This window comes from Solea solea, chromosome 10 (assembly GCF_958295425.1).
Source record: "Solea solea chromosome 10, fSolSol10.1, whole genome shotgun sequence".
In the NCBI taxonomy this organism is placed as follows: domain Eukaryota; kingdom Metazoa; phylum Chordata; class Actinopteri; order Pleuronectiformes; family Soleidae; genus Solea; species Solea solea.
In genome coordinates this window covers 21,780,281-21,792,780 of record NC_081143.1, presented here as the reverse complement: position 1 = coordinate 21,792,780, position 12,500 = coordinate 21,780,281, and the positions used below count along the sequence as shown (strand labels likewise).

General features: G+C 46.7%; 2 protein-coding genes across 8 annotated transcripts in view; one reads left to right on the top strand and one right to left on the bottom strand.

Moving 5' to 3' along the window:
• tsc2 (TSC complex subunit 2) overlaps positions 1-3,778 on the top strand; it is a 24,376-nt gene extending 20,598 nt beyond the window's left edge. For all 7 annotated transcript variants that reach the window (XM_058640100.1, XM_058640101.1, XM_058640106.1 and 4 more), the window contains 10 exons: positions 541-698; positions 1,058-1,653; positions 2,133-2,211; positions 2,279-2,365; positions 2,450-2,636; positions 2,724-2,863; positions 2,939-3,017; positions 3,095-3,186; positions 3,284-3,382; positions 3,518-3,778. In XM_058640100.1, the coding sequence (XP_058496083.1) occupies positions 541-698; positions 1,058-1,653; positions 2,133-2,211; positions 2,279-2,365; positions 2,450-2,636; positions 2,724-2,863; positions 2,939-3,017; positions 3,095-3,186; positions 3,284-3,382; positions 3,518-3,685 (1,685 nt within the window). In that variant the 3' untranslated portion in view covers positions 3,686-3,778. The remainder of the gene's footprint in view (positions 1-540; positions 699-1,057; positions 1,654-2,132; positions 2,212-2,278; positions 2,366-2,449; positions 2,637-2,723; positions 2,864-2,938; positions 3,018-3,094; positions 3,187-3,283; positions 3,383-3,517) is intronic.
• A 160-nt stretch (positions 3,779-3,938) lies between these two features.
• pkd1a (polycystic kidney disease 1a) overlaps positions 3,939-12,500 on the bottom strand; it is a 60,064-nt gene continuing 51,502 nt past the window's right edge. The window contains exons 44-53 of the mRNA XM_058640197.1: positions 11,375-11,630; positions 11,105-11,244; positions 10,563-10,693; positions 10,252-10,321; positions 9,991-10,116; positions 9,338-9,509; positions 8,748-9,038; positions 8,013-8,147; positions 7,511-7,837; positions 3,939-7,185 (exon numbers count right to left, since the gene is read on the bottom strand). Of these exons, the coding sequence (XP_058496180.1) occupies positions 6,160-7,185; positions 7,511-7,837; positions 8,013-8,147; positions 8,748-9,038; positions 9,338-9,509; positions 9,991-10,116; positions 10,252-10,321; positions 10,563-10,693; positions 11,105-11,244; positions 11,375-11,630 (2,674 nt within the window). The 3' untranslated portion in view covers positions 3,939-6,159. The remainder of the gene's footprint in view (positions 7,186-7,510; positions 7,838-8,012; positions 8,148-8,747; positions 9,039-9,337; positions 9,510-9,990; positions 10,117-10,251; positions 10,322-10,562; positions 10,694-11,104; positions 11,245-11,374; positions 11,631-12,500) is intronic.

Sequence of the window (12,500 nt, the reverse complement as noted above, 5' to 3'; positions counted from 1 at the left end):
CTGTTAACCCAGTAGGACGATGAAGACTTTTATTTAGAGCTGCACTATTGGCTGCTTTGTTTTTTTTTGTTGAGTGGATTGTTGGGGGATACAGGACCTGATGATTACCTGGTCTGGGCTGCTGTTGCAGTAGCTTCATTTGGTCTGCAATCTCAATGGTGTCCGTCTATAACCAACCAAACCGATGCATGCTTGTGCCTTGTTGGAAATCAAGTAGAAGAAGCAGTGATGAGAGATGCTGCTTGCTGCATTGCCCTTTTCTCTGTCTCTGATCTCAGTGTTTGTTGTTTGATTCAATTTAGGTTGTGATCTTTATCTGTTTGTGTGTGTTTGACTTTGTCACGTGGATGCATCAGGCTGTGTTTCATATGGCCGCGATTAATTTGACTGACATTCCTGAGTTTTTGTCTTGAATGTTTGTTGGCGGAGACACATAGTACCTATGACTGTGTTTATGTAACACACAGTGGACAACACTGTGGTTTGTGTGTGTGTACATTCACCTATAACCATCATGGTTGCTGTTGTGTGCCGCTACAGAGTCCGTGGTGGTACTAGAGGAAGGGTCAGGGGTCAGCGCAGCACACACGCCACCTGACAGGCTGGAGAGCGAAGAGTTTGAGCCGATGACCTCTGATCCCATCTTCATGTCTGCTGACAAATTCACAAAGACTCCACCTCCTGGGACCCTCAGCAGGGTAGGTTGTTGGCGTGGCCAATTTCTGAGAGCAAATTAACAGAATACAACGCGTAATTGAGAGGAGCAAAATGAATAATAAAATACTACTATGTGAATGTTTAAAAGGCTTAAAGGAGGTCTATTGTGTAATAATTAGTGACATAATGGTGAAACTGCAGATTATAGGCAGATTAGAACGGAGGTCTCCTGCTTCATCAGTTTGACGGAGCAAATTGGCAGCCTCTGTAATGCAAGGCCCTTGAATTTTTAATGACTGGTTTTGTTTGTGTAATAGGCTAATCTGCTAAAAACCTGCTTAAGCCACTTGTATTGTCACTTAAAGAGCTTGAAATCAATTCACCTAACTGTCTCCTCCAGTCCTCTTCCACCTCCAGTCAAGATGATGAGAAGTCGACTCTGGAGGAAGTAAGTGAAGGAGCCATTCCCATCGATCAACCCTCCACTCCAGGCAGCCAGGGGCCAGAGCTTCCTTTCCAGGCTCAGTCTCAGTCCCAGGGTCATGGACTTAATAAGTCCAGCTCCTCCCCAGAGCTCCAGACGCTACCTGAAGCCTTCGCCAAAGCTGCAAAGGAGTCCGAGACCGCACTGGCTGACCCTATCCAGCCCAGAGTGCCTTCAGATGGCAAACCTCAACCCCAGCAGCCTCACTTTGAGAAGGAGAAGGTGGAGGGAAGCACAGCACCTGACATTAATGGACTCGGAGGTCAGAGCCAAGGTCTTGACGGTCCAGGTGCAGCATCATCTCAAAGTGGAGGAGCGAGGATGAGGTTGGAGTTTCCAGCAGCAGCAGCAGCACAACCTGGAGCCATCTCTCCCGGCGGTGGCCACAGACCACGGGGTCACACCATCTCTGTGTCGGCGCCGTCCAGGAGAGAAAGGAGGACAGAGAGGGACTCGTATCATGGTCGGCCAGGACCTGGCAACGCAGAAAAGATTTCTGGCCTGAGTCCCAGGTACTCCACCATTTATACAACACACTACTGCAGCTGTCTCTGCCAAATTAGCGACACCATGACTAATATGGCCTCTGTCAAGTGGCAGTGTTCCAGCTAAGAAACCCTTAATTATGTTCTGTGAGCCATGTTTGCGTTGAAGATAGAGACGATGAAACATTACTTGGTGAAATTTGAAAGTATAGAACTTCTTAAATTTACAAAGTTGGTAAACCTCTTCCAAGAATAAAGTTTTTAAAAACAGGTGTAGTTTCAAAACAAAATCCTGTTGTGAAGCCTGCAATTGGGCAATACCAGCTGTCAATCACACTGGTGTCCACTCATGTGCTGTGCTTTGCTACCTCCATTCTACTTCATAGGCTTCACTTTAAAAATCATTTTTAGTCTATGTGGATAGCTGTACGTCGCACAGAGCACTGCCTAAGTTAAGTGTTGTTTTTTTCCCTCTCAGTCTCTGACACAGTGTTTGTCTCCTGCAGCTTCGTCTTCCTGCAGCTGTACCACTCTCCTTTCTTTGGGAACGAGGCCAACAAACCACTGCTGCTGCCCAAAACTCAGGTCGGTTTACCTCATCTTATATACTGTACATGTATATTTGTGTCACTGACTTTTCTGTCTCTGGCAGGTGATTGACCGCGCTGTAAAGGTCTTGGACCAGATGCCGCCTTACGACACCCACAAGATTGGAGTGGTGTTTGTGGGAGCTGGTCAGGTGAGAAGACGTGCACCTTGATTTGGCGCCTCACAATAATGACTGTCCACACACTCAACGACCTCACACGTGACCTTTTGACAGGTGAACAACGAGGTGTCGATCCTCTCCAACGAGTACGGCTCGAACCGCTACGCCGCCTTCCTGACGGGCCTCGGCAAATTGATCCACCTGAAAGACTGTGACCCCGACCAGATCTTCCTCGGAGGGCTCGACCAATACGGAGATGACGGAGAGTTCACCTACTGCTGGCATGACGACATCATGCAGGGTTAGTGCATTTATATATCTTGTGTAATATGGTAAGGATTGTGGTGATAATTCTGCTCCGTCTATGGACGACGTTGTGTCTCTGCAGCCATCTTTCACATAGCCACACTGATGCCAAACAGGGAGAGCGACAAGGGCTGCTGCAACAAAAAGCGTCACATTGGCAACGATTTTGTGATGGTGGTGTACAACGACGCTGGAGAGGACTACAAACTGGGCACCATCAAGGTACTCGCCCCCCCGGAAAACGACCATTCTCAGTGCATATTCATGAATCAGCTGTAATCCTTTGTCTCGTTTTAGGGTCAGTTCAATTTTGTGGAAGTCATCATAAAACCACTGGATTATGAATGTAACCTGGTGACCCTCCAGTGCCGCAAAGGTGAGCAGATCAAACTGTTTGGGCCTTTGTTTTCTTGTGACTCTGTTGTCGTTTATTCTCACTTCTCTCCTTTGCAGACCTCGAAGGTTTAGTGGATACAACGGTGGCAAAAATTGTATCCGACCGCAACCTTCCTCTCTTAGTCAGACAGATGGCCTTGCATGCGAATGTAAGTTATTTCCCATATCTCTGCCCCTCACACACACACACACACACACACACACACTTGTTTCACACGTCTTTGACACGTCTTTGTCTCTGTGCAGATGGCTTCCTTGGTGCATCAGCACCGAGCAAACCCCTCTGATGCTTATGCCTCCAAGTGGTTGGCAAGATTGAGGCACATAAAGCGGATCAGGACCCGGGTGAGAACAACACACACACACACACACCAACTTGAAATGACTCTCCGTAAATCACTTTCACGGTCAATGATATTTTCTAATTTCCTCCCTTTACATTTCATCCATCTGTTTTATTCCCTCTGCTCCGACTCCAAGGCTCTTGAAGATATTCAGTCTCGCTCGACTCCGGGGATCTCACTGACCCAGGGACACGCTCAGCCAAATAAAACATTTCAGCAGAGCGCTTCAGCGTCGAACGCCGAGACATCGGGTCAGAGAAAGAGACTCGTTTCCACAGTGGATGATTTCACTGATTTTGTTTAATTCTGTTCATAATCCCTGGCCGATCAACAAGCACACACATGATCATAGGCAGGATGTGTTTATTAGTGGAATAAACCGTGAGCATGAAATGTGGGGGTCGTGCCCTGTTTGAGTTGAATGTGACTGCGGGAGGCATGGAGTGAGTCGGACTCAGGAGACACACACATGACACTGTTGTTCCACGACAGCTGGTAAATAAGCGGCTGTGAACCCCTGAGCTTCAGGCAGGACATAAATGATGCGTGACGTGATCTCGTCTCGTCATTGCTGTCAAACTCTTTATTTGACTTTGTCAAGTGCAAAAACATGAGAAGTGCTACAACTGCAAACATTACACGATAAGATGATACAAAAAAAAAAAAGCAGAGACAAAATATGTTAAGACAAAAATGCATTGTACAACACGAGGCAGCTTGAAGACAAAGAGCTCTTGCACGGTTCTTGCTGCATACTGTGCACATGAAGCAGGTACGTGTGTGGAGGCGTTAACAGCTGGGCTTCCTGTGGTTTCATGTTTGGCTTATTGTGGAGAACGCTTTATATGTAAGTACATTGTTAGCTTTGGCTGAAGTGCTTCAGTCACACTGGAGATAGGTAAATCTTTGGAATTCGTAAAAACACCAGTGCTTGACATTATGAAAACGCTGCTGCAACATTTTAAACAATTCTGATCATGAGAAGCAAAAATATATACACCATGAAGCACCAATATATACACACATGTACACACACAAAGGAATGGAACGTGGGCTTGTTTTTTTTTTGCGAGATCCTGAAACGAAGTCAAGTGAAAATGGGTTTGACACAAAATGGTTCACATTGAACGTGCTGTGTGACGGTGGCACCAGCCTTGAAGAGGGAGGGAGAAAGGACCTTGAGCCCTCTGTGGATGTCCCATTAGCATTACCTTTTGAAAGATCAATTCCCTTTCATATCGTTCAACAACCAACCCAAAAAAAAAGAGACCGGCATATGACTGACACCAGCTGAAATTCCACACAGCTGGATATTGAGGCTAATGGCCAAATTCTAAACCATGTTCTGTGATAAGTGAAGAAAGCATATTTGGTTTTTATTGTCGTCTGTCCAGGTGATGGGGTGGGGAGGGGGGGGTTCCCTGAGATCTGAGGCCACTGGACACTGGAAGTGTAGTGTCCTCATACTGATCACAATAAGACAAAAACATTACAAAAACAAATATGAGACGCAAGCGAAAGACCAAATACAAAACCGACTGATTCAATAATAATACAAACACGTCTCTATAATGGAAGGAAAACTTGACGCAGGGAGAGTTAAATATGTTGTATATCAGCTCAACCAGAAAATAAAGTGCTAAGTACAAACTGAATGAATGAATGAATGAATAATTACTCTGCACGGTAACAATTCAGGATACATAAATGATACAAAAGCTTTGGCAACGTTTATAGTGACGATACGAGTGAAGCTTCCTCTATTGGTCTGGATACCAAGCTTATTATTTTTTTACTCCGCTCCTTCGCTGACGAGACAATCTACATCTGAACAAAAGTGCTTTTAAATCACAACCATATGGAACAAAATCAATAAAATACTCCGTCATTATAGCTTTAAGATGTGTTAATAGTCTTTACCTCATATAAGCGAATGCAAAATCATTTTTTTACTCCGTAACGACACTCAGTTGCTATTCCTCGTTCGTCTTTAATCTCTCAAGTGGACCTGTATGGAGAGATGTTGATATCTGCACCCTGAAAAACAAGCTGCTGGGAATCCCAACAGTCTGTGAGTGTGTGTGTGTGTGTTAGTGTGGCTGTAGTGTATGACGTGTTACCATTAGCACACCTGTGCCTACAGTGTTCATTTTCTGTGTGCGTGTGTAGAGTGTGTGTGTGTGTGTGTGTGCCTGCATGCAAATTTGGGTCGAAAACGCGTGACACGTTTTCAGACAGGCCACTTGTACCCATGGTAACCGAAATATTACAATATAAACACACGTAGACAAGACGACACAATTGAGAAACACACCGGGGTTTTTTCTTCTGATATATACATAGAACAAAAAAAAAGACTGACTGCCAATTGTCTGCTTTCAGTTGGCAAAGTCCTCTGGTGAACACGCTTGTGTGTTCCTGTCAGTGACCCCATGTGACCACCAGGGTCGCATGGGGTTAGTTTTATCGTAAAGGAAAGGTGGGAGAGTGCTGTTTGAGTTTAGTGTTGACCTTGACGTGACTGTTTGAAGCAGCTCACTTAAACACAGGTGAACCCGCACCTTGTTTCAGAGTGAACTGAGCTGGGATTTGATCACTGCTCATCTCGTCACATCGCTGTCTCTTCTGCTTTCACCCAAATTGCTTTCCTGGGTTTAGAGAGCGGCACCTTGGGACAAAACCCGCTGTCCCTGTCCTCCTCTCGTCCTTAACCCAACATTTATTCTCTCCTCCTTTCCCCCTCTACCCCTCTGCCCTTCTTCATCTGTCCGTTTGTCCTCATGATTTGGGGTGTCCGGAGCCGTGCCTGTCTAAGTTGGGGTGCACCTTATTTTTCAGGGGTGGGGGCTTGCGTTTTCGCTTGCGTGTGGGGATGGTGGTTGTGTGAGCCGGATGGTTGAACAGGCTGGAGGCGGGGACCGTCTCTCTCTCTCTGGGAGGATCCCAGTCCTGGGTGATGGGTGCGGGGGCAGGAGTGGAGGGCAAAGAAGGTGCGGGGGTATATGGATGTGCAGTGGGTGTTTTGAGTGGGGCATTGGTAGGGGGGGTGTTTCCCGATATGATGGGGAGAGAGGAGTCGGCGGCAGATTTCTCTGTGACTGGCGTGGGCAAAGGAGCAGGGGTGAGTGTTGAGGCTGAGGCTGGTCTGGGCTTAGAAAAGGGAGCAGGTGTAACTACAGGAGTCTTTTTGGGATTAGCAGTGGTGTTTCCACAGTCCTTTACAAGTTCACTTTTATCTGTCCTTTTGCCCTTCCTGCTCCCTTTGTGTTTTTCTTTTCCACTCTTTCGCTCCCTCCAACCGGCAGAGTCCTTGTCTTCACACTTGCTCCTCTGCCCTGCCTCGCTCCTCCTCTCTTGACCAACGCCTTCTTTCTCTCTCCCTCTGTGTCGCCTTTTCCTCTGGGTGCGCTCCAGTTTACACTCCACGTGGTACAGATCCTCTGTTGCCATGGTGACACGATCAAGCTGTTGCAGCAGAGCGTCCAGAGTAGGAAGAAGTCTCCTGAGAGAGGCTTCGGTCTCGGCCCTCTCCCTCCAGCTAATACCTCCCACCACTACCCCGGGGCCCAGACCCAAACCCAGACTTAACCCGAGCCCCAGGCCGATGCCCGGGGCTTCGGTCAGACTGCAGGGACTGGAAGAGGCCGGGCGCCACGAGGCCTCCGAACCGGCGTCGACGCTGTCTGGCGTGGGTGGAGAGTCTGGATCGTCCAGCGGCGGCAGGCACAGGGACTTGCAGTCGCTGGTGGAGGATGAGCGAGATGGTGGCAGCTCCATGCCTTCAAAGCGCACCTTGTGACGAAACTAGGAACAGGACAAAAAAGGGAAATGGAGGCTTAGAGGAAAAGCATGGGTGTCTTCTGACCCTAACACAATCTTTATAGACCTGGCAAACTTTATTTTAAGCATCCGACCTCTGACATGGCTAAAATATTTAAATTGATCCTGTAATATATGCCTTGTATTTATTGTATCCTCTGCTCAACTTTGAACGTTTTAGAGGTTTCTAAAAGAACTATTCGCAGCATTAGTTCTGTGAAAATCTCTTTCATAACAAAGTTAAATTGGTATAGAATCGATTCAGGAAACCAGTGGCAATACCAAGTGCTAATGAAATAAGCAGTTGTACCTCCTTGGCCCTGCTGAGACCCATCCACATTTTGAGTCTCCTGAGGAACAGCTCGACCATCTCGTAGTCTTGGAGGTCCACGGCCGGTCGGTACAGCTCTGCCCGCGCGCGCCGGTAGTTCCTCAGCAGCAGGGAAGTGATTGTCCAGAGCAGCACCAGCCGAAGCACGGCGAAGCTTGTGTGGAACACCAGCGAGGAGACCGTGCTGGAGGGACCAGAAAATGTCCAGCCGGGACGCCAGGTCAACAAGCCCCGCCCGCCAGCACCAAGCAAAGACAGACAGGTGGCGCTCACACTGCCGTAGCCGTCCAATACGGAGTGGAAGAGCTGCGGTGAAGGAGGGGAAAAACAGAATGTTTTTATTTCTTTATTTATACACTGGTAATGAAGTTGGTCTATTAATAAACATGGAGCTATATTGTGAACTAAGCCTCCTGTAAAGACGTGAGTGTGAGTGTGTAGGAGAGAAACAAAAGGAACAGTGAAGAGAGAAAACACTGACCAGGTGTCCTGTGTGTGAGTAAGCCAGCATCAACAGCAGTAAAGCCAGGGCGACTCCCAGCAGCTCCCACACCGAACGCCGCAGAGCTCTGCCAAACACAGCCCACTCTCTGAGAAAGCGCAGCTGGTGAGAAGCCTGCGGAAGAGTACAAATGATTTGGTCGTGATGTTAAATATAACGTTCAACACATTTACAACTTGCGTTTTATTATGATCACAGACATGGACATCGCGCCGAGCCGTCGCAAAAACCATGTGCTCATCGCCGAGGGATTCTGTATGTGTCTCGCTCCTGAACATCTATTTAAATCTTATTAAATGGACTTTATTGACCCCACGGGGAATTTCCTTCAAAGGCAAAAGTGCCACAACAGCCGCAGGACGACAACACAGACGGCAGAGACGGCAGACATATGGCATCTAACCTCTATAAAGTCTGCCACAAGGTAAGAGATCATATTCAGAAAACAGCTTGGATGATTTGGATGAGGTCATTTAGAATCCAGGCTGGTGACTGCCTCACCTCACAATCACCAAAGTAAAGGAATAGAAGGATTTGTGTTTGTATTCCTGCTGCTGTAACAAGTGAATGTCCACAGTGTGGGATCAATAAAATGTAATTTAATCTGATCCAATCCAAAACAATCTAATTTAATCCAGTCCAATCTAAAACTACTGAATATACATAACATCTGCTGTGTATGACCAGCCTCTGCTCTCTTTCCTTCTCTCTTACCTTGAGCACCAGTACGAACAACAGCATCGCCGACGCGACCGAGAACATTTGAGTCTGTCTGGCCAGCGGGTGGAAGTCCGTGAAGGCGTTCCTCGGGCGCTGCGTGTACGACGCCCACTGCTGCTTGGCCATGGCGCAGCAGCTCAGGTGCAGCCCGCACACCGACGCCGCCAGAGCCAGCTTACAGATGCCCAGGAGTCTCCAGGCGGACAGCAGGTACCTGTAGCCTCCCCGGACGAAGCCCAAGACCCCGCGCACCAGGAAGTACAGCACCAGGGCGAACAGGATGATCTGGGGAATCACAAAACACAAGTTTCACAAGAGCAGGTTTGTTTTTCACACTGGTTATCCTGATTTATGTGCTTCCTCTAAGCTGTTACATGGAACACATTGATGACACATTACAGGTCAGGATGTGTCGTACATCATTGTTTTTGTGTCTTTTTGGTGCAGGATTTCAAATATATGATGCATTTTGTTTATGGTTCTTATTACAAGATTTCAAATGTGCATGTTTTTAAAGGTTTTAACCGCACGACTGATTTTGCTGCTCATTATCGGCGTCGACGGAGGGGTCGCTCGGGGGTTACCGTGAGAAGGAGCTGCAGGTCCAGGCCTGTGATTGGCCACAGAGTAATGACGCGCAGGTCGAGACTGGACTGGGCGCGCTCCGACACCGGAAACTCAAACAGGAAGGAGAAGACAGCCAGGAGGTTTGTGTTGACGTTGTAGAGCGAGAACTCCACAAACACGGCGCGGGTCCTGAACACAAACACAATTTAAAAAAAAAAAACACACGCTGCAAGTACACACTACATGAGATATCAACATTAAAATGAAAACTTATTGACTTTTGTTGTGGTTGTTGACACCATAACCATATTTTTGTTAGAATTATGAATTTCTAAGGTAAGAGGGACAGGTGTATCTTTCAACCTATCAATCAATCAATCAATCAATCAATCAATCAATCAGTCTGTCTATTTATCTTAACCCTTTAACACCGTTTTTCACCATGCTATAAGAAGTGTTTAAACTGTCTTATAACATGCCTTAAATTGTAAATAACTGCCAGATATTCAAAGTTCTGGACGTGTTATTATGATTGTGATTATTATTTTAATTTGAGATATTATGCATCTAATCTGAATAAGCACTCGGAAGTTGTTTTGCTCAGTCTATCCCATCTATTACTGTAACTCCGACTCTGTAACGCTACTTTAAGCGTTCCCCTGTTTGCTACCTGTAGTCGAGCCAGTGCAGCTGCTTCAGCTGCTGTAAGGAGGAAAAGGCCTCCTCCAGGCTTCGGTTCAGCTGGTGGACCGCCTCGCCTCTGTTGTACATCCTCACTTGACCCACATGCCACACCCTAGAAAGACGAGTGGGAGGACACGCAGTGGAGAACATGACACATCAAAGAAAGCCAGATGTTTAACGTGCAGCGACGGTGGCCCACAAGTTAACCAAACAGCTGCTGCTCTGTTACAGCCTGTTTTATTCTTACTGGTTTGCGTCAGGAGCGATAAAGCGGCCCCTTGCCCAAACGCCGTCTACTGCCCCGGCACCATCTGCAACTGAGGGGAAAAAAAACACAACAAAAATCATCTCATCATCATACAAAATGAATTCCAACATGAAACAGAGAGATTTCTTTACGCAGAGTAACATCTGCTGCAGAAAGCTAAAACACTGCACTCAATAGAAACGAGAGAAAGTCAAAGAACAGGCACAGGTGTTATCTCTCATGTGCACACAACTCGATACGTTCGAAAAGTTCCCGGGTCAAATCCATAAAACCACATTTCACTCTCTCACCCCGTGCGTCGTGGATTTGTCGCAGCCTCAGAGTGCCGAGTAACACAGTCCCCGTGTCTCTCAAGAGGGCAGAGTCGTCCAGTAACCGCGGCAACAGAGACTCATTTAGCCATGTCAAGACATTGTCTCGGCTGTGAGAGAGAGAGAGAGAAATCAACAAACCGCCGTCAAACATACCGATACATTCATAGAGGTCGACCGAGGACATTTGTACTGCTCTGCTCTCCTCCTGTGCATTTATTGGCAGAAATGTATCATATTTTACTGAGATCTGATTACTGATTTACTGATACTTGAGACACTGTCTCAAACCTGAAGTTTATGTAAACTAACACATGTAAATTGAGTCTATAATAACACTATAAAAATGGGGCCTCAGTCATTGAGGCAAAATAACAATAAGAATAATACAATTCTTAGAATGTCTCTAGAGGACGACTGAAAATGAGGTATTATGCTCTAATTAAGAAAATGTTCTCAATTAATATATTAAAATGTCTTCTATGTGGAATCTGTGTGTGTGTGTGTGTGTGTGTGTATACCTGCTGATGTTGTGATACTCAGGTGTGTGTAGGGCCTGTTGCAGTTGTGTGCGCAGTCTCAGCCCGTGTGTGTCTTTGGCCGAGTCGGAGTAGTTCAGGAGTAAAACCACCAACAGGAAAAACATATAAACCAGGAAATTCTAATAAAAGAGAAACAAACACTTTATTATTTTTACATTTCTTCCAACAAACAAACAAACAAACAAACAAACAAAAAAACAGCCTCCAGCATCATCTCTGTCACCTAATAAACCGAATGTGCTGACTCACCTTCAGCATGGTGTGCAGCATGTGCACCTTGCGGGCCTGGTCCCTGGCTTGGGACAGAGCAAATCCCTGTGGTGGTCTCACTCTGGGGACGCGCTGAACCACCCTCTCCACACGGGGGAACTCCACCAGCACGTCCTGCTCTTCTGGACGCAGGCGGCGCACGCACACCGCGTAGTACACGGCCTCGCACAAAACCTGCGGGCCAGAGGGTTTTGGAAACTGTGTCAAAGGTCGGGACGTTAATGAATTCACTCGACTCAGCGTGGATCGGTGCGTGGATCGCACGGATCGTGTGATTCATCTCGATGAGATGAGATGAAATGAAAATAAGGAAAAAACCTCAAGAGTTTTAACATGACCACACCCTGACAGGAATTTAGTCCAAAGCAACATAAATGTGGGCAGTACCAGAGACGTGGATGAAATTCCAGCTTTTCACAAATGAAGAAAAACAGTCCAGTTGTCAGTCTGAGGTCCGCGTATTTTCAAGTGGAAAAAGAGACGTGTTTTTCTTTAAACCCGCCTCACTTTTTGGTGTCACTCAAAACCCCAAACGACAGCACAACAAGCGAATGACGTTGTTATGGAAACCAGCACACTTGGTATTAATTCATGCATTCGCTCTTGTTCCCTGTGACAACAAGGATAACAGCGATTGTACAAAAAATGCCTGAACCTACAGTATGTCCGTAAGGACCCGCGGGGGAAACCGTTACATTCTGGAGAGGATCAGATAAAGGGAGAGCGATGGAGGAGTTATTTTTCATTTAACATTGGGACAGAGGGGCGTGTTAAAGTTTTGGTATGTGTGAGGTATGTGCGCTCTCAGATCACTTTCTTGTTTTTGCTCTGTTTTTAGGCCACACCTAATCTTAGGAGAATTATCGGGCTGTTTAGGTGCTCAAAATGTGTTCGCTGAGCCAACTCTGTCTGCTATTTGGCGTGGACAGCCCACGTAACCACAGGGTCGCTGATTCAAATCCCTAAGCAGGTAAAGCGCTGGGGTGCCTCCTCTGAGCAAGGTACCTAATCCCCATTGCTTCCCCAGGTGCAGATAAGTGCTGTCCCACTGCTCTCCCTGGTTTGTGTGTGTTCACTACTGGTGTGTAAAAAAAAAATGGTTAAA